We start from the raw sequence: 20,827 nt of genomic DNA, 5'->3' as shown, positions 1-20,827 counted from the left end.
GCTGAAGGACCCCAACCCCAGCCCTGACACCGGAGAGGCTACTGGGTGTTGTCAGGCCTGGCTCCAGTTTGCTCTCTGGGTCCCGGGATGTTCTGGCACACCTCTGGCCTCCTCACCATGAGGCTTGCTTTCCTCCCGCCGGCATCCTCTTCCCGGGCTTCCAGCTGCCGCACCATCATCATCCTCGCCACCTTCCGCCTGCGGAGGGCACTGGCCTCGCGGCTGGTGTGCTGGAAGGCCGTGCTCACCTCCTGCAGGCGGCTGGCCAACATGGCCGCCAGCTCGCCGTCCACGTCCGCCAGCTTCTGGGCTTGGCACACGTTCTTAGCTGGGGGAAAAGGAAACAAGCGTTAGAGTCTGGCTAAGAGAGAGTCGGGGTGCGACCCCCCCCCCCAGGGAGCAGCTCCCAGCCGGCTCAGACAGGGAGATGGACGGGTGACGTGGGCAAACAGGCGGAGAGGTCGGCTTCAACCTTCCACGCTGGCAAGCTCAGGGAGGTGGTAACCAAGAGGAAGGGGAGCTTGGGGACAGCTGCGCCGAGGGACATTCCGACCAAGCCTCTGTCCGGCCTATAGGGCCAGTGAAGGCCGAATTGTCCCCGCAGAACAATTCCGCAGGCGTGGCACTGAAATTGGCAGCCACGCCCCCAGGGCAGGGTGTTGTGTTGCGCAGTTTGTGAAGCTTTCCACAGGCAGGAGACCAGGCGCTGCTCTGCTGAGATGTGACCGTCATGAAGCCACAGGACACCTTGCCCTGTTAATTCCCTCGGGCCCGTGGATGGGGTCCCTGGCAATGAGCCCAGACGTGGCCAACACAAAATGGTGACACCCTAACATGGCAGAGCTGCTGACAGACTCGCTGGGTCCCTGGGCAAGGTGGGGGACTGACTCCAAGGCCTCTGGCAGCAATTTAAAGGGCCCGGGGCCCCGGCTGCTGCAGTAGTAGTAGCTGGGAGCTCTGGGCCCCTTTAAATCTGTGGGTCCCAGGGCAGCTGCCTCTTTCCCCCCATCCCTCCCACAGCAACCCAGCTACAAGGCCTGGCTTAACCATGGAATAGCTACCAAGCCTTTGGGATCTGTGGGGCCCTGGGTTCATTGGGCTGTTCTGGTGAGTGTATAAATCAAACGATCTCCAGCCACCAAACGTTGCCAAAGGGAACTTTGTTCCCCTCCCATCATGCAAAGCATGGCTGGTCCCTGCTGGGCGCCAGACACACCTCCCCCTTACAAATGTTCTTTTGCTCCCCCTTCCCACTCCTTTGCCTCTCACTTCTCGACAACGTTGCCACTGGCGCAGCTCCCGACGGAAGTGCCAGCCAAAGAGCTAAGCCGTGAAATCCAATCCACTCCCAAGCGCTTTAGCAAAGGTTGTATTTCAGCGCGTGTCCACAACGTTCGGCTGCATGGGCCGTGTTAAAAAGTTAATGGGCAAGGAGGATGCCGGGCTGGAAGGACCTGTCTCGGGAGGGGAGCGTCTGAGCCGAATGTTCTGTTATCTAAGCCACTCCTTGCCTTTGTCCATGTCAGCCTGCCTCCAGAGCCCAGTGTGCTCAGGTCAGTTCACATTTCCCAGCTCTCTGTGCTTCCTGACTCCGGCATTCGGAGAAGGTGGCTGGGAGAGAGGTTTCCGACTGGCTTTCTCACGCACCAGGTGTGCAAATCTTGGGAGAAGCGTGTGCTTCGGAGGGAGTTTTGGGTCCTGGAATTCGGATCCAAATCTAACCCTTTGAGTTTTTTCTGACCTGGACCTTCTGAGGTTCACTAGTGAATGGACACACGCACGTGCATGCACCCGGACACCCTGGCGCACTCTCTGAGCTGTTCAACTGTCTCTGAGTCACACCCCCAACATGTCTTCTAGCTCGACCACAAACGATATGGGCTTGATACAAGGATTTCTGTGCTATGCCGGAGGTCAGACTAGGAGATCATCATGGTCCCGTCCTGCCTTAAAATCTCGGATTCTTTTTCTTTCTGCATTGGGTTTGTCACACATTGAGTAAAATGTCTAATGATTTCAATACTTCACATGGCTTACCACAGAATCATAGACGTGTAGGACTGGAAAGGGCTTTGATCGGTCATCTCGTCCAGTCCCCTACACTGATGCAGGACTGAGGGTCACCCATTCTAGATCATCCCTGCTAGGTGTTTGTCTCACCTGTCTTGAAAAACCTCCACTCACTGAGATGCCATAACTTCCTGGTAATTTGTCGCGGTGCTTAACTACCCTTATGGTTGAACATATTTTCCCTAAGGGTACGTCTAGACTACATGCCTCTGGCGACAGAGGCATGTAGATTAGGGTACCGGACATAGTAAAATGAAGCGGTGATTTAAATAATCGCCGCTTCATTTAAATTTACATGGCTGCCGCGCTGAGCCGACAAACAGCTGATTAGCTGTTTGTCGGCTTAGCGCGATAGTCTGGACGCGTGGGTGTCGACATCAAAGGTATTTGTCGACCACCCAGGTATGCCTCCTGGGATGAGGTTTACCTGGGTGGTCGACAAATGCCTTTGATGTCGACACCCGCGCGTCCAGACTATCGTGCTGAGCCGACAAACAGCTGATCAGCTGTTTGTCGGCTCAGCGCGGCAGCCATGTAAATTTAAATGAAGCGGCGATTATTTAAATCACCGCTTCATTTTACTATGTCCGGTACCCTAATCTACATGCCTCTGTCGCCAGAGGCACGTAGTCTAGACGTACCCTAAGTCTCCATTGCTGCAATTTAAGCCCATAAGAACATAGGAACGGCCGTACTGGGTCAGACCAAAGGTCCATCTAGCCCAGTGTCCTGGCTTCTGACATGGCCAATGCCAAGTGCTCCAGAGGGAATGAACAGAACAGGGAATCATCAAGTGATCCATCCCTTGTGACCCATTCCCAGCCTGTAACAAACAGAAGCTAGCGACACCATTCCTACCCATCCTGGCTAATAGCCATAGATGGACCTAACCCCCATTAATTTATCTGCTTCTTTTTTGAACCCTATTACAGTCCTGGTCTTCACAACATCCTCTGGCAAGGAGTTCCATGGGTTGACAGTCCATTATTTCTTGTCCTGTCCTCAGAAGTTAAGAAATGTATCGCTTTCCTCTTTATAAGTGGCTACGTCTACACTGGCCCCTTTTCCGGAAGGGGCATGTTAATTTCACCTATCGTAGTAGGGAAATCCGCGGGGGATTTAAATATCCCCCGCGGCATTTAAATAAAAATGTCCGCCGCTTTTTTCCGGCTTTTAAAAAAGCCGGAAAAGAGCGTCTACACTGGCCCCGATCCTCCGGAAAAAGCACCCTTTTCCGGAGGCTCTTATTCCTTATTCAAATATTTAAATCCCCCGCGGATTTCCCTACTACGATAGGTGAAATTAACATGCCCCTTCCGGAAAAGGGGCCAGTGTAGACGAGCCCCGTATGTTTAACATACTTGAAGTTGTTATCATGTCTGCCCTTCTCCTTCTACTTTCCAGATGAAATAAACTCAGCTTTTTAAATCTTTCCTCGTCAGTCAGGCTTTCTAGACCTTTCGTTATTTTTGTTGCTCTCTAATAAACTTTCTCCAATTTCCCCACATCTTTCCCAAAGTGTGGTGCCCTGAAGACTGTCCAGATCTTGGAAATATAGCTGTTGAACCAAAAGCTCCGGCATTAACTTAGATATGGGCCACAATGGGACAACCTGTCCTGAGAACACTCATCAGGAAGTCCATTAAAAGCACACATAGATGCATAATAGTATTTCTTCACCACCATCTCTGCTGGGAATTCTGTTGATGGGCGACTCTCTCATTTCACACACCATCTGGAGCTCCTTCAGGAACAGGTGCTTAATTTGGTAAAATATTTCAACTACTCTGACTCAAGAAATACACCCGCTTCCAGCTGCACACGTGCACCGCGGATAGCCCAGGGTGAGGGACGTATATCTCTGGGTGCGTCTGGGTGCTTGTGCACCTGCCTCTCGGCACAAACATGCACTTAGTGAAGAGAAGAGCAGCATGTGGAGAGATTCATCTCTCTCTCTAGAGCCTGAGTCTCATTTACACTCAGACTCAGATTAATGATGCTGCCATAGCGGCCTCCAGGGGCTTGTCAAATGCAAATGATAAGCAGGGCGGAAGTGTTTGAAGGACTTTGTGTGCCAGGCACTTGCCACTGTTAAAGGCCAGGCTGGGTGAACTGTACGTTAGCTCATCTGAACCTGGGCATACATAAAGGATGAATGCCACACACACCCCTTCCCAGGAAGGAGTTACATTGGAGCCTGCGAATCTCTGTCCAGGCCTATGCAAAGGCTAGCAGGCCTCATGATGACTTAAAAGAATATCATTTTCAACTCGAGCTCTCCCATCTCTGAACACATGGGCTATTGCTGCTCTCTGCTTGAATCACCTCTCGGCTGAAAGTCAACAACCATCTCCCCACCCCAGCAATCACAGGAAGGTCAATTCCACCTTCAGGACCCCAGCGAGGCAGGCTCCGAGCTGCAGAGTCCAGCTTGATTTTCACAGAGCCGACCTCAGCAAACACTTTGCCTGATTAGGAGGTGAGAGAAGACAGCCTGTGAATCAGCCCTCAGCTGACAGAGGCTCAGACAAGTGTTTTTTCTGACAACAGTTTCAGCTCCAGCAGACATCAGAACATAAGAGCAGCCAGACTGGGTCAGACCAACAGTCTGTCCAGCCCAGTGGCCTGTCTGCCCACAGTGGCCTCTGGCGCCAAAGAGGGAGTGACCAGAGCAGGGACCTCCCCTGTCATCCATTCCCAGCCCCTGACAAACAGAGGCCAGCGACACCATTCCTGCCCGTCCTGGCTAACAGCCATGGATGGGCCTAACCTCCATGAATCCATCAAGCTCTTTTTTCAACCCTGTTAAAGTCCTGGTCTTCACAACATCCTCTGGCAAGGAGTTCCACAGGTTGACTGTACAGCATGTGAAGAAATACTGCCTTTTGTTTGTTTTAAACCTGCTGCCTGTTCATTTAATTGGTTTTTGTGTTATGAGAGCAAGTAAATAATTTTCCTTATACATTTTCTCCACACCAATCAATACTTTATAGATCTCTGTCATATCCCCCCTTAGTCTCCTCTTTTCTAAGATAAAGATTCCCATTTTCATTCGTCTCTCCTCATATGGCAGCCGTTCCCAACCCCAAATCATTTTTGTAGCCCTTTTATGAACTTTTGCCAAGATGTCTTTTTTGAGATGAGGCAACTACACAGCATTCAAGATGTGAGTCTAACATGGATTTATATAGAGACACTAAGATATTCTCTTTCTTCTTCTCTGGCCCCTTTTTAATAATTCCTAACATTCTATTTGCTTTTTTGACTGCTGCTGCGCATTGAGTAGATGTTTTCAGAAAACTATCCACAATGACTCCAAGATCTCTCTCTCTTGTGGTAATAGCTAATTGAGTCCCCATCATTTTGTACATATAGTTGGGATTATGTTTTCCAATGGGCATTACTTTGCATTTATCAACATTACAATTCACCTGTCATTTTGTTGCCCAATCACTTAGTTTTGTGAGATCCTTTTGAAGCTCTTCACAGTCCGCTTTGGTTTTAACTGTCTTGAGGCGTTGGGTCTCATCTGCAAATGTTGCCACCTCACTGTTTAAGCCCTTCTCCAGATCATTTATGAATTAGGTTGAATGGGACTGGTCCCAGGACAGACCCCTGTGAGACACCACTAGTTACCTCTCTCCATTCTGGAAGCTGAAAATCCCCAGTCAGCCGCCAGCAGAGGCACTGCTCCGCACTAACAGACCATATGTTTCGGGCATGGGAGAGAGGGAAAAGGCTGCATCCAGCACACATGGTATTTGTGTCTTTGAGCAAACACTTGGTTATTTTTAATAGGAGAAAAACTATTGTCCAGCAATAGCAAGAGAGGAGCCGGCAGGACTTACCCCCAGGGGTGTGGAAGGAGAACAAGCTGCCTCCATGGAAGCCGCTGGTCCCGTCATGCGAGGAGACAATGCGAGAGTGGGAGGGGGGCAAGGAGTTTGACTTCTTCAGCCTCTGCTCACACAGGTGACCTGCAAGGGAAGCACAGAGCTGGCGATGAAGAGCAGGCTCCCATCAAACCTCCTGTCATGGAGATGGCAGCTCAAATTAAGGTACATGGACACCAGCTACATAGCTGGAGTTGTGTGTCTTAATCAACCTTCCGCAGAAGTAGTGACGTGGCCTGAGATACAGCTTCTGAATGTAAGGACACTCTCACAGTGCTACACATGTATGTTTTCATGTGTCCAACTCCTGCAAAGGCCCTGGTAGCAGAAATACCTGAGCTGCTTAGGCATCTGAAAATATTAACACCGGCTGTGAACACATGAACATTATCCACCCAGGCGTGTGCCCTGAAGCGCTCACAAGGCCAGCGTCTCTGCCACTCTGATCTGGAGTCTGCTTCCGCCAGCTCTGCTGAGAACACGGCTCCGGGGCTGACAGCCGGTCACACGTTCTCCCAGTGCAAACCCGCAGCCCAACAGAGCCCGTCTCAGACAGAGATGAACGTGACTTCAGATCACCTTGCTGAGCATTTCTAGTCTGCCACAAATCAGAAAAAAATACCCTGCACTAAAGACGCCATTGAACACCATTGACAGCTAATCCCCTCCGCGTGGACAGCAATGGAAGGATTAGCCACTAGCACCTCTTCTTGCAGCTCTGTTTAGAGGAGGTTACGGTCAATTTGAAAAACAACCCTTTGATGGGAGATGTTCTGAGTAACAGCCGGGATTACTAGAGCTGACGGAGGCTTAAGACGTCGTTGCTGGTTTGTCTACTGCGCATGTGGCCGTGCTTTGTGTTCAGTCGGTGTTGCTGCTGCTCCCCGTGCAGTTTCCCTTCATTGTTCGTGTGGGTCTTTCACACGGCAACCAGGTGGAAGAGCAGTTTTAAAACAGGAACACGGGGTTGCAACAGGGTAAGGATAAGAAATCTGAAACCTCTTTGAGTTCACTTTCTGAAACTGACCAGATGTCAAACTGAGACAGGCGTGGTGCAGCAAGAGAAGACTGGGTTACAAATGCCCTTGTTTAGCTATAATGAGCAGTCCTGTGGAACGAGGTGTAACGGTAGTTCAAATTAGAACTACCTACTCCGTGCCACATGTAGCCGCGGGCACGGAGTCCGCATTAACGGGGATTTAAAAATGGCGGCGCCTGGCAAGATGCAAATGAAACCCGGGATATTTAAATCCTGGGCTTCATTTGCAACTTCGAATGACTACATTAACCACCCTAGTTCGAACTAGGGTGGTAGTGTAGACATACCCTTACAGACTAACAAATATATATTATAGCATGAGCTTTCATGGGCAAAATCCACTTCTTCAGATGAGTTGGAGTGGAAATTACAGAATACAGGGTATATATAACAGCAAAAGCAGTTACCTGTCTATTGCGGGACCAGTGTTAATGAAGCTAATTAAGTCAGGGTGGATGTGTCCCATTCATAGCTCTTGATGCGGAAATATGAATATCAAAGGCAGGGGAAATTGCCTCTGTAGTGAGTTAACTTGTTAAGATCTTTATTCAAGTCTAAGTTGATAGTATTGAACTTGTAAATGAACTCTAGTTCAGCTGTCTCCCCTCTGTAATTGGGTGATAAAATTCCTTTGTAGAAGAACAGCTACTTTAAAATGCATTATTGAATGTTCAGGGTGGTTAAAATGTTCCCCTACGTGTTTATGTGTGTTACCATTCCTGAGCTCTGATTTGTGTCCATTGATCTTTTGGTGCAGAGATTGTCCGGTTTGGCCAGTGTACATGGCAGAGGGGCATTGCTGGCACTGGATGGCATAGATCACATTGGTGGAAGAGCAGGTGGATGAGCCTCTGGTGTTGAAGCTTATGAGGTGTGCGCTGGTGTCGCTTATGTAGATGTGAGGACAAGGTTGGCACCAGGGTTCCTAGGTGGGTGTATCTGAGGTGCATTGTGTGGCTGCTGATGAGTATTTGCTTCAGGCTGGGCGGCTGTTTGCTACAGACTAACACGGTTACCCCTCTGAGACTTAGTTAGCTCCATATTGGTCTCCCTCAATGACATCCAGCTTACAGACCAGGCCCACTGTTCAACACTTCAAGGCCCAATTTCATGAGGAATTTTTAAAGTGATACTAATGCTATTGTGAAATCAAACAAAATTTTCCAGAGAAATCAGAGTGGCAACTTTATTGATAAAGCATGGTGGGGGAGGGTTGGTTGGTGACAGTGGTGGGTTTTTGTGAGTGTTTGTCCTTTGCTAATCAGTTTCCTTTACTGGGTTTGTATTCAGCTGTTCTCTGGGTTATGAATCTCAGATTCCCCTTCTCAGGAGCTTATCACACGCTTGCAGGCAAAGTATGAAAAAGACAATAGAAGATATCATAGAATGGAGCCAATCTTTCTTCTGAAGATAAGATTTTAAAACCTGGAGTCACTGCACATTTATAAGATGGTGAATTAAAAATATAAAAAGTATCTAATCAATTCCAGGAAGCATAATGTTCCTACAAGTTTGATTTTCTTATATGTACAGCTTTGTGCAGCTTGCCTGTTTCTCTCATGTTTCGGAGTTATTTTGCTAGCACCTAATTGACTGTCACTGTTTCCATATTGTCTGCCTCAAAGCTGCCTTAGCTTGTACATTTGTAAACAAGCAGGCAGAAAACTCCAAACAGAAGTAATGAGCTGTGTATTTCCTCCTCTTCCTGTCGCCTGGCATCATTGCTTACTGTAGGCGGAGGGTGGGTTCGGGCTAACAGAAGGCTAGCATTTACAACCTGTGGATTTTTTTCAAGCAACTGAAAATTCTCTCAGCAGCCCCAGCCCAGAGCGCTGCTGGGTGTCAAAAGAGAGTTTTCTTTCCGTAGAGGCATAGGAACCTGTGGGGCCGGATCCATTGCTCCCCTGGCACCACAGAGGTGTGTTTCGTTTTGCCAGAATAAAACAATTTGGGAAATATTGCAAAGAGTTACAGCCATTTTTAGTGCAGGACCCACTGATGGCCGTGGACAGAGACACTTCCGACCCAGCCTAGCGCTTCTGTGACACTCGGTGCACATCTCCACTGCAGCGTTATCTCAAATACGCAAGTGCCTGTCTATACAGCAAGCCCATTATTTCAAAATACTTTCAAAGTAAAGGGCCTCTTTCTCTGACTCCTGTAACCTCCTTCCATGAGGAGTAAGGGAAGTTGGAGGAAGAGCGCTCTTCCTTCCACTTCCTGCTGCGGAGACAGCGCCAAAAGCCGCGTTACGTTATTTCGACTTCAGCGACGCCATTAGCATAGCTGAAGCTGCGAAGCTTCATTCGACTTTTGCTCACAGCGGCATGGGCCTCCAAAGAAAGACGACAACAGTTAGTGCTGGGATAGGGCGCAGGGGCAGAGGGGTGGCTGTTATTAAAGAAGGGTTCAACAGAAGGCACTTGCAGAACCACTGAAATTAGACAAGCTGCGAGTACCACCACCAGACCATTCCCAGCTCCCTTTCCCTGGCTGGAAAGCAGACACAACCCACCCCAACATGCTGACTGTCGGCTAATTGAAACTCTGGGTTAAAGGCCAGCTGGCTTTCATCTAAGGCTGTAGAGCAAACTCACTTTCTCTCTCTGTCAGTGGTCTCTGTGCCACTGCATGGGACAGCGACCCACACCCAGTACAATAGTGATAGAAATGTAGCCGTGTTAGTCTGGTGTAGCTGAAACAGAAATTGTTTCCTTTGGTATATATGGTTGTGACTATTTTCTTCCACTACTCGATCTGAGGAAGTGGGTCTGGCCCACAAAAGCTCATCACCTAATAAACCATCTTGTTAGTCTTTAAAGTGCTGCCTAGTCCTGTCTTTTGTTTCAGCCATATCCAGTAGGTGTGTGGGTCGCATTCGTTACCTGGAAGTCCTCTAGATCATCACTTGACACCTCTGAAAACCCAGCACCTTAGTAGCCCAAACTGTTGGTGGGAACTGCATAGTTTTCCTCCCTTTGCATGGTGATTTGCTACAGCTGGAAAGCACTACACCAGTACTAACTGTATTATTGCATCCTGGTGCAGGTAAAAGTAGCTCTCTCTTGGGAGGTGAGATAAGCAGCCGCCAAAGAGATTCCTGGCTATGCCTAGAATGATGCTAGAACTGCAGGGATGCAGCTAAACATCCAGGCTGTGTCTACATTGGCATACCTTTCCGGAAAAGGGATGCTAATGAGACACTTCGGAATTGCAAATCCGCGGGGGATTTAAATATCTCCCGCGGCATTTGCATTTACATGGCTGCCGCTTTTTTCCGGCTCGGGGTTTTTGCCGGAGAAAAGCGCCAGTCTAGACGCGATTCTCCGGAAAATAAGCCCTTTTCCGGAAGATCCCTTATTCCTACTTGAAAGTAGGGCTTATTTTCCGGAGAATCGCGTCTAGACTGGCGCTTTTCTCCGGCAAAAACCCCGAGCCGGAAAAAAGCGGCAGCCATGTAAATGCAAATGCCGCGGGGGATATTTAAATCCCCCGCGGATTTGCAATTCCGAAGTGTCTCATTAGCATCCCTTTTCCGGAAAGGGATGCCAATGTAGACACAGCCCCAGAGTTAAGTGTCCAAGTGTCCAGTGCTAAAGAAAACATGAGTAATCGTGAGTTACTCACTTTCGGTACGAAACAAATTTTCACCAGGAAACACGGTGACGCAGACTCAGTAACTGGGATTCTTACCAACATTGGCCAAGTTCAGGTGGAGTCGGCCTTTCACGACTGCGTAGACACCAATGGGCTTCACGGAGCCATGTCTGAGAACGTTGCCGCTCGTCACGGTTGCGTCCTGCTCGTACTCAGTTGTCATCACTTCCAGCTCATGCAGGGCCTGAACCGCTGTCCGGCCCTGGCGCAGCAAAGGCTGTGGGGCAAGAGGAATGTATCCTGAAGCCAAAGCAAGGCGGGTGGTTGTTTCCATCAGGAGGCGTTGCCCAGAACGGTGGGGGCCCAGGAGAGACCATTGGTTTTTGGCGGGCAAGTGGTTTGTTGCGTCTCTGCCGATGGTTCTCAAACGTTAGCAACCCAGGGACCCCATTTTGATTTACAATTTTTCACAGACCTCCAAGTTGGCTTCTAATTTCCCCCTGCAATGCTCAACTCCCGCTCAGCCCCAGGCACCGCCCCCATTCCACCCCTTTCCCCCATTTCCTCCCCCCCTTCTCTGCTTCTTTGTGCACTCTGTGGCCACTCCGCCCCCCCCCCCCATGGGAGGAGCCTGTATTCAGAGCAAACAGTCTTCATGAGCCTGTGTGTGCATGTGACACTAGGGTTACCAGATAGACCCCCCTCAAAAAAACAGACACACTTGATTGGGGGGGGCATCCGGAAGGGAGGCAGAGCTGGCTGGGAGGAAGGGGGGGTGGGAAGCAGAGTTAGGGGAGGACGGGGGCCACAAGGCTGGCCGGGAGGAAGGGGGGCCAGGAGGAAGAGGGTGCGGGAAGCACAGCTGGGGGGGGTCGGGGGCCGCAAGGCTGGCCAGGAGGAAGGGGGGCACTGAGAGGAAGAGGGGGCGGACTCCCAGCCGCTCCCCCACCCACACCAGGCTTCCATCCGGTGTGCAGCCGGAAAAATCAGAAAATACCAGACATTGCACATGTCAGGGATTGTCTGATTTTTTTTTTACCGGACAAAGAGTGCAAATACCAGACTGTCCGGTACAATAACGGACACCTGGCAACCCTGTGTGACACAGGCGACATGGGCAAGGGGACAGTTCCATCCAACACTGAGATAAAGGGGGGTTCATTACAGCCTCCCCTTCCTCAACTCAGATCTCAGCTTCTCCCGGCTTATGCCAGAGCCCCTACAGCATGAAGCTGGCTTTCCTGAAGCTAGCACTGGGCTCCAAGGTCACAAATGCTGACCACACTTTGGAACTTTGTGCTTTGACTGTTTTTATTTAGGTTTTGCTCCAGGAAACTCTAGTTTCACCGTTGCCCTCCCTTGACTAGCACGTCCTCGCTGTGAAGTGTAATGAGCTCCCATCATGCAGGGACTGGCAGGCTAATTACACCGCACCACTTAAAAGCACCTTTTGGTGGTTGTTTACACTCATTTGTGACATCTCTGGGGTTTCCCAAGGCTCATAAGAGCATTAATGGGGAGGTATTGTTTTGAGATGAGCCAAATCAGCTGGGAGAAAGAACTTAAGAGAAAAAATTTAAATGGTAATTGAGAATTATTCGAGAATACTTTAGTAGAGGCCCAAAAATCACAATCAAGAAACAAAGCTACACTGGGGTTTAAAAAAAATCCTGACTTGGAGAAAAAGTAAAAGGATAGATAGATAGATAGATAGATAGATAGATAGATAGATAGATAGATAGATAGATAGATAGATAGATAGATAGATAGATAGATAGATAGAAAACAAATGGAAAAGAGGAAAGTTGTTATAAACAAACATGAATTAGGATATAGAATATTTCTATATTCTAGAGAATATAGAAATTGATAAGGAAAACAAAAAGGTCAAAAAGAAAATTAATGGACAACAAAGTTAAAGACATTAAGGAGTTTTTAAAGTGTATGAGAAACAAAAAGAAATCGTAACAGTGATGTTGGTCCATAAATAGATACGAATAGTAGAACTGTCAATAATAGTGCACAAAAGACAGAAGAGTTTAGTCAACATTTCTGCTCTGTATTTGGGAAAAAACCACAGATGAAGTATTCAGATCAGAAGGTCATGAAATACTTTCCATTCCAATAGTACCACAGGAGGATGTAAAAAAACAACAACTAAAGGTAAAGATTTTTAAAACAACAGATCCAGATAACTGATATCCAAGAGCTTTAAAAGAAATGGCTGAAGAGCTCACTTGCCCAGTAATGTTGATTTTTCACTTAGTCTTGGAACACTGATGGAAGAAAGTTAACATAGTGCCCGTGTTCACTTTTAAAATAAGGTGACCTGGATAATTATATGCCTGTCACCTAGGTAAAATGATGGCTGATACAGGACTCAGTAAAAATAAAAGAAGGGTGATACAACTATTTTCATTGTTGGCATTATTTATATGATCTACATCAGTGGTCCCCAACGCAGTGACGCCCGCTGGGGCATTTATGTGCACCCGCCGAGTGACCAGGGCCGGCCCAAGCCATTCTGCGCCCCGGGCAGCAGGCGTGGAACGCATGCACGACTCCACCCCCGGGTGCATGGCACATGCGCAGCCCTGCCCCCCGGCGCGCTGAGCACCATACAGCTGCCATCAGGCGTGCGGCACCTGATGGCAGCTTTAAGGGGTGCCGCGCAGCTCCCGGTCCCAGGCGCCCCCCATAGGTTGGCACCCCGGGCAGCTGCCCAGCTAGCCCCCCCCTTAATCTGGCCTTGTGCGCAGTGCATGCGTGGCCTTGCCCCCAGGCGCGTGGTGCATGCGCAGCCCCTCCCCCCACGCGTGTGGCACGTGAGCGGCCCCGCCCCTGGGCACCCGGCAGCCCCAAAAGGTTGGGGACCACTGATCTACATGGTGCTTGGTCCTGCTGTGCAGGCAAGGGACTGGACTCGAAGACCTCTCAAGTTCTAGGATTCTACAGGATTATTAGTTTGACTGACGCTAACCTGGACGCTAACCTGGGTACTGCACAACATTTTGATTAAGAAACCCAAATGATACAAAATCAACATGACACACATTAAAAACTGGCTCCCTGATAGACCTCAAAATGTAACCGTAGCTGGGCAGCCATCAGCAAGAGAGTGTTCCTAGTTGATTCCCTCAGAGATCAGCCTTTGGGGTTTTGACATTTTTATCAATGACTTGGAACTAAACAAAGCCAAAACTAAACAAAATAAGGAAGTTTGTCAATGACACAAAGATTGGGGCAAGGGTAAATAATAAAGGGGTCAGGTGGATGGCTTAGGAAGGAGGGATGTAGGCCAGGCTTATAGAATGGAAGGACTCTATTTGGGAAGCAGTAATACTGAAAAAGACTGGTGGTCACAATGGATAATCAGCTGAAGGTAAGCTAACAATAGGACGCTTTGGATAATGCAGAGTTTGAATATATAAACAGGATAGTATCGAGTTGGAGTAGCGAAGTTTTACAGGTTGAACCTCTCTAGTGCAGAACTCTCTGGTCCGGAAACATCCATCGTCCGGAATGATTGTAGTTTGCCAGGTGTCCACTTAGCATGGGTGTGGCCAAGTTTCCTGCAGTCCCATAAAGTTGGTTTACAGCCACCAGCCTGGCTCTCTGTGTTCTGTGCTGTTATTTTGCTCTAATTTACCCCTACATGTCCTCTAACAGCCCAGCAAGCAGTGGCAGTGTTGGTAATGCTGCTAGACAATATTGACCTCCCCTCCTTCAGAAAATTCTCTTGTTCAGAACTGGTCAGGTCCCAAGGGTGCCAGATTAGAGAGGTGCAGCCTGTATTACCTCTATATTTGTCCTTGGTGTCCAGTTCTGAATGTGCATAAGTCAAGGAAGGTGATGAAAAATTGGAGAGGGTTCAGAAAGCAGTCATGAAAATGACTAAAGGACTAGAAACCATGCTGTAGAGTGGAAGACTCAAAGAGTTTAGCTCATCACAGACTATGTCTACAATACAGAGTTTTTGCGGGAAAATGGCTGTTTTTCCACAAAAACTCGTGGAGTGTCCACACCTCAAGTGTGTTTTTGCACAAGTAAATCAAAAGATCAGAGGGGTTGTTGTGCAAGTGGTAATCCTCATTCGACAAGGAAGAATGCCTTTTTCCACAAGAGCTCTTGCACGAAAAGGCGTGTGTGGATGGGGAAGAGGGTTTTTTGTGCAAGAAGAGGGAAGAGGAAAAAGCACAGGTGCCCTGGTGGCCATTTTGTCCATAGATATCACTGCTTACTTGCAAGGGAGCATCCAGGCAGTCTGGACACTCTCTTGCACAAAAGCGCATTGCTTTTTCAATGCGCTTTTGCAATGTGGACGCTGAAGATCTCTTCCGAAAAAAGCTTCTTGCACAAGAAGCATGCAGTGTAGACATAGCCATAGGCTGTCTAGACTGCATCCCTTTTCCATAAAAGGGATGCAAATTAGACACATCACAATTGAAAATGAAGCGGGGATTTAAATCCCCCCCGCTTCATTTGCATAAAAATGGCTGCCGTTTTTTTCCGGCTCAGAGCTTTGCCGGAAAAAAACGCCAGTCTAGACGGGGATCTTTCGGAAAATAAAGCCTTTTCCAAAAGATCCCTTATGCCTCTTAAAATAAGGAATAAGGGATCTTTCGGAAAAGGCTTTATTTTCCGAAATATCCGCGTCTAGACTGGCGCTTTTTTCCGGCAAAGCTCTGAGCCAGAAAAAAGCGGCAGCCATTTTTATGCAAATGAAGCGGGGGGGGATTTAAATATCCTCGCTTCATTTGCAATTGCGATGTGTCTAATTTGCATCCCTTTTCCGGAAAAGGGATGCAGTCTAGACACAGCCATAGTGTATAGCTACGTGGCGATCAGAAAGGGGCTAATCGAGGGCTGCTCTGTCTCGCAAAAAGGGCTTACCGAGTTCCGGTGCCAAGAAGGTGAGGCTTTACAATTGCAACTACAGAAGGTTCCTTCCCTGGGTTTTTTTACTGTGTAAATTGGAGGCTTTGGCCTTTTTCTCCATTAGTAACAGCTTTGGACTTAGCATGCGAGAAGTTTCATACCTTCAGCTTCATGGCAGCAGATCCAACGAGGAGCAATGAATCTCCGTCCCAAACATCGATCTGGAGGTTGTGGTCAGCTATATAACGTACAAACCAGCGTTGTTCTCCTGGTTTCAGAAAGGCAGGGTCCACCATATACTTTAGCTGAAACCCTGCAGATCCTGCAGGAAAAGGACCAAGTAAATTAACCCTTCATGGCGTCTCAGGAGACTCCTTGAATCGGCCTCGTTAGTGCTGATCCTCTGCGTAGGAATGTAAATGTAACATGCCCATCTTTGCATGTATCCCTGCCAAACTGACATTTCCACTTTCTGCATCTGATGAAGTGGGTTCCAGCCCATGAAAGCAGATGCCCAAATAAATGTGTCTCTAAGGTGCCACAGGCCACAAACCTATGGATCAAACCATTTATGAACTACCAGAATTCATCACTTTTAAGTTTGTGTTGGGAGTTACATCCATCCCCCCAAAAAATTAAGTTAACATGGATTTTCCTTATTAATTTCATTGTACAGTTCCTTCCCCATGTGGAATAGTAAAACTAAAACTGCTCGGTAGGAGGCAGGCTATTCGTTTTCCATCTCTTGAGACAATAATTTTAAAAAATTCATTTTGCTAAGAGAATCTGATTGCATTACTACAGGCTGGTTGCTTAGATGCCTTCTCTCTCTCTCTCTCTTTACATCTGCTTGGCTATGGCTGGAGTCAGCAGTCCAGATTTCTGAATGTATCACTGACACTTATTGATGTTTTGCCTTCTGCCTTGACATTTTGAATACTTTTAATTATATGGTGTATAAACTAATGGACACTGGATATTATAGCAGATACGAGTCCATTACCTTGACTTGGATCTAAGCCTAAATCCGATTGACAAAAATCCCATTTGAACAATTAAAAACATTATTTAAGTCTCCTAGTGGAGTTTCCTCCTACCATAACCCACTAGCCGAGCAAGAAAGAAACCATTTTGCTGATAAACAGCAAGACCGGCTTAAGGCGTTGATACGTGTTTCAATATTCATTATTAAACCTTAGAGAAAGGCTCAGATGATTGGAAGAATTCAGCCCCATAGGAATAGAGCTGTATCCCATCTCCAACCGGCAGACACTTCAAAGGAAAGGGCAAGAAAGCCCCTAGAAAGTAACTGAAGAATGGTCAAGCCATAAGGAGGTTTTCTTCCTAGCCCCAATGAGTTGGCTTGGATATCCATACCCCATATAAATCTGTATCCTCTCTGATGCAATTCTTGTTGAGTGCAGTTCGGACTCTTGGATTAAATGCTGTATTGTAGCAATGAGTTTCACAAGTTAGTTACGCGTTGCATATCTAAAAAGGTTTCCTTGCACCTGTTTTAAATTTGCTGCCTTTGATTTACCTTTTGTTAGCATCCTGGATCAAGGGAATTAGAGTGCCTTATGTACCCTCGCTACCCTGTTCATTATTTACTATAGCTCTGCTAGGTCTCCCCTCACCCTGCTGCATTTGGACATCTCACAGAACTCCTAAACAATTAGCTACAGTGTCCAGGACCTCCGCAGAGGACATGCCATCTAGCAAGTGCTGTAAGATCCCTCCTTTTTCAAACACCCGTGCACCACTAGCGCTTACCGCTCTTAAGGGTTCCATCTTTCTCGATCTGGACTAAGACATAGGAAGAGGCAGCCGAACTGGCTGTCCCAGAGTGGTCCATCTTGACCAGCTGCAATCGTGGTGTTGTGACGGGTGGGAAACGGTAAAACTGGAAGGTGAAATACATGGTCCTTGGCCATGCTGTCCCCATGCCATCCTGTGGGATCCTTGACCAAAAAAAAAAAAGGTGTCTGGATTAACTCCTCTTGTCACCATTTGTATGTGCTTCACAAGTGCTTGTGAACCACTTGCGAAGAAGAACTGAGGAAGATCCATGATATTAAGTGTGTTCAGACTGGTTTGGGAGGCTTCCTTTGAAGTCGTCTTGATGGGGAAGAAGAGATTTGGTTTTGCTTTCAATAAACTGGTAGTACACGTGACTTCTGCTCTTTGGTACAGAATTCCCAGCTTCATGACCAGTTGGGAATGGTATTTTGCTTCCGAATTACAAGCGCTCTGTAACCAATGGTAAATACATGAATGGTGTATAATCAAGATAAAACCACTGCCACGGAAAAACCTTTCCAAGTGAAACTTGCCTGTCTGTAAATAAGGATCAGAGGGGTAGCCGAGTTAGTCTTTAAGGTGCTACTAGACTAGCCGTTGTTTTTTAAGGTTTTCCTGTTGCAGACTAACAAAACACGTAGATGGTGTCATGAGCTTTCGTGGGCAAAACCCACTTCTTCAGATGACCGGAGTATAATAAGTCCAGATCCAAGAATAAATAAGAGAAGGGGGGGGGGAGGAAAAAGGGGAGAAGAGGAAGAAAAAAAGAGACAGTGAGTAGATAGTTCAAATAGTTACAAGAGGCTATCTACTCACTGTCTCTTTTTTTTTCCTTCTCCTCCTCCCCGGCCTTCCCCCTGCCCCCTTTCCCTTATTTATTCTTGGATCTGGAGTTATACTCCGGTCATCTGAAAAAGTCTAGTAGCGCCTTGAAGACTAACAAAACACGTAGATGATGTCATGAGCTTTTGTGAGCGAAACCCACTATTTGTGGGGTTTTTAAGTTTTTCCTGTAAATACGGAGTTATGCAGTAATTATTTTTACATTACAGTCTGGCTAATGTGACCAAAAAAATTAATTTGGAGCAGTCTCGAGGCATAAAACAACAACTACGGGTATGTCTACACTTGCACCCTCTTTCAAGAGAGGGATGCAAATGAAGACACTTGAAATTGATTGAAGACAGGATTTAAATATCCCATGCTTCATTTGCATATTAGCATTATGGCGCTATTTCGAAATAACAGACGCTGTTAAGATGCCGTTATTTCTAGAGAAAACCCTTCTCTTGAAATAACTGGTAAACCTCATTGTATGATGAATAAGGGTTATTTCAAGGGAAGGGTTTTCTCTCAAAATAACCGCATCTTAACAGAGTCTGTTATTTCAAAATAGTGCCATAACGTGAATATGCAAATGAAGCACAGGATATTTAATCCTGGCTTCATTTGCGATTTCAAATGTCTTCATTTGCTTCTCTCTCTTGAAAGAGGGTGCAAGTGTAGACATACCCTACAACGGACCGTTCATTTTCTCACAGGCACTTCTGGTGCTTTTGTTACCACGGCAGTTGCTCACACGTGCCTCGGCCACGCAAGGTGACATTCTTAAGGAAGAGGCATGGGAGACAGGTGCCAGGTCCCGTCAGACTCATCAGGCCAAGGAGCTGCTTCAGATCAGTTATGGAAACGGATGCTATTGCGAGAGGAGACGTGAATCCAGCCTGCACATGGGACAGTGGGACTTCCAGGCACTACCTGCTGAAGGCAAGGAACTGCAAAATGATTTCATTGCTTTGCAAGAAGTCAGCTTCTTCCCTTTGAGGGTTGAAGTTCACGGAGTCTGTGGGGTCCACAACTTCTGCTGGCTCCTTGTTACAATCCAGGATTTCCGGAAAGCCAGCGGCATGCAAGCGAGAGAGAGAGGCCCGAGTGAGGACCGAGCTAGAACTGAAACAAAAAGGTCTTTGAGTTTCCTGGGGCCTTGTCTACATGGCCACGTTTTGTCCCCCAAAACTGCCTTTAGTTGACAAAACAGTGGGAGCGCACACACTACGATGCAACTTTTGTCAGGAAAAACACCCAGTTTTGGCAACAAAAATCTTGCAGGCCTGTGAGGGAATTTTGACTTTTCCCCTCCCTTTATTATCAGCAAAGAGCCAGTGTGGACTCTGCTGTTTGTTTTATCCAGAGAACTGGCTTCCACCAGTATCCCACAATGCTTGCCCTGATGCCTCTGATCAGTGTTTTGGGATCTCTGCTGCCCCGCAGGCCTGCACCCCTCCCCTTTTAAACCTCCAGTAAATGTCTGACAGCTGAGTGAGCTGCTCTGTTTGGGGAACAAACAAAGAGCAAATCATGGGAGTGTTCCTGTTCTGCCCTGCTAGGAACACAGCGACAGGCAGGCTGCTGTTGCAGGGGGAGGGCTGGAGAGACGGCTTTGCCATCCCTCAGCACAGAAGGCTCCCAGAGGTAACCATCATGCTGCTCCCAGCAGCTGAGAATGCTGGGGGAGAACTTAGAGAGAATCCCAAGAAGTGCAGGAATCAGCTCTGCCTTCCCCCCACACTGCACTATGGGATGCTTACCCACAATGCATTGCCCTGTTGGCAGGGGAGCTAGCCACGTGGCCATGCAATGTGGACAATAGGAGGCAGAAAAACTGGTTTGACCGGTTTTCACTTTTGGCGACTTTTGCACGTCGACAGCACTTTTGTCACCAAACCCACCCCAGCGTAGACACAGCTTGGGACCAAACATGACCCTTTCTGCCAGGTCCCTCTTGTTATCCTGGCGGAGACCTGTGTGAGCCAGAAGCAGTCAGGGAGCTTTGCAGTCAGAGTGCACAGGCCCGTTGACCATCCCTGAACTCCGCCCCCGTATGTTCGCATGACTCAGGCAGCAGGTTGCGCCCCCCACCTCCAGCCCCCTTGGCACCTCACCTCCTACTCTGGGTTCCCATGGCAACGATAGGAGCGTGCACAGGAGCAAAAGGCAGCTCCTGCAGCTGGTCACTTGCTGAGGAATCCAGGACCAAGGCGCCGTGGCCGAGCTCAGCCTCCAGGTGAGCTATGCCGCCGCCACTGCCTCCGTATGGCTCCTGCTGACAAACAAGGACACCCCGTGAAACTGACAGTCCCCGGATGGGAGGCGCTAGGGCAGCAGTTTCCAAATAACGGGCCGGGACCCAGCACTGGGGGGTGGGACGTCGGGCGCTGGGGCTCGTTGCTGCAGGGGGGTCAGGTGAGCAGCCGAAGTCAGCTCCCTGCCAGTCCTGGCCCTGCAGACTGTGCTGCACCCCAGAAGCAGCTAGCAGCAGGCGTGTCTCCTACATGTGTGTGTTGGGGGAGCGCACAAGGCTCTGTGCACTGCTCCTGCCCTGAGCACCAGCTCCACATTCCCATTGGCTGGGAACCTGCTGCCGGCTGCTTCTGGGGGCAGCATGGTCTGTGATGCCAGGAGAGGCAGGAAGCTGCCTTAGCCCCCCTGCACCGCAGAGCAGGAGCTGCTCGAGGCAAGCCCCTCGTGCCCCAGCCCTGACCTCTCCCCA

General features: G+C 48.3%; 1 protein-coding gene across 5 annotated transcripts in view; it reads right to left on the bottom strand.

The window, feature by feature from the left end:
- Nucleotides 1–20,827, bottom strand: part of NPHP4 (nephrocystin 4) — a 128,672-nt gene that overhangs the window by 17,429 nt on the left and 90,416 nt on the right. For 3 of the 5 annotated variants that reach the window (XM_075906446.2, XM_075906449.2, XM_075906450.2), the window contains 7 exons: nucleotides 20,220–20,380; nucleotides 19,036–19,227; nucleotides 17,251–17,438; nucleotides 15,639–15,799; nucleotides 10,696–10,876; nucleotides 5,919–6,047; nucleotides 117–328 (listed from right to left, as the gene is read on the bottom strand). In XM_075906446.2, the coding sequence (XP_075762561.2) occupies nucleotides 117–328; nucleotides 5,919–6,047; nucleotides 10,696–10,876; nucleotides 15,639–15,799; nucleotides 17,251–17,438; nucleotides 19,036–19,227; nucleotides 20,220–20,380 (1,224 nt within the window). The remainder of the gene's footprint in view (nucleotides 1–116; nucleotides 329–5,918; nucleotides 6,048–10,695; nucleotides 10,877–15,638; nucleotides 15,800–17,250; nucleotides 17,439–19,035; nucleotides 19,228–20,219; nucleotides 20,381–20,827) is intronic. The other 2 variants (XM_075906448.2, XM_075906451.2) reach the window with 1 other exon arrangement.

The sequence above is a fragment of the Pelodiscus sinensis genome, chromosome 24 (assembly GCF_052426305.1).
Source record: "Pelodiscus sinensis isolate ZL-2025 chromosome 24, ASM5242630v1, whole genome shotgun sequence".
Taxonomy (NCBI): domain Eukaryota; kingdom Metazoa; phylum Chordata; order Testudines; family Trionychidae; genus Pelodiscus; species Pelodiscus sinensis.
The sequence above is the reverse complement of the archived record's forward strand: the minus strand, read 5'-3'. Positions and strand labels throughout refer to the sequence as shown.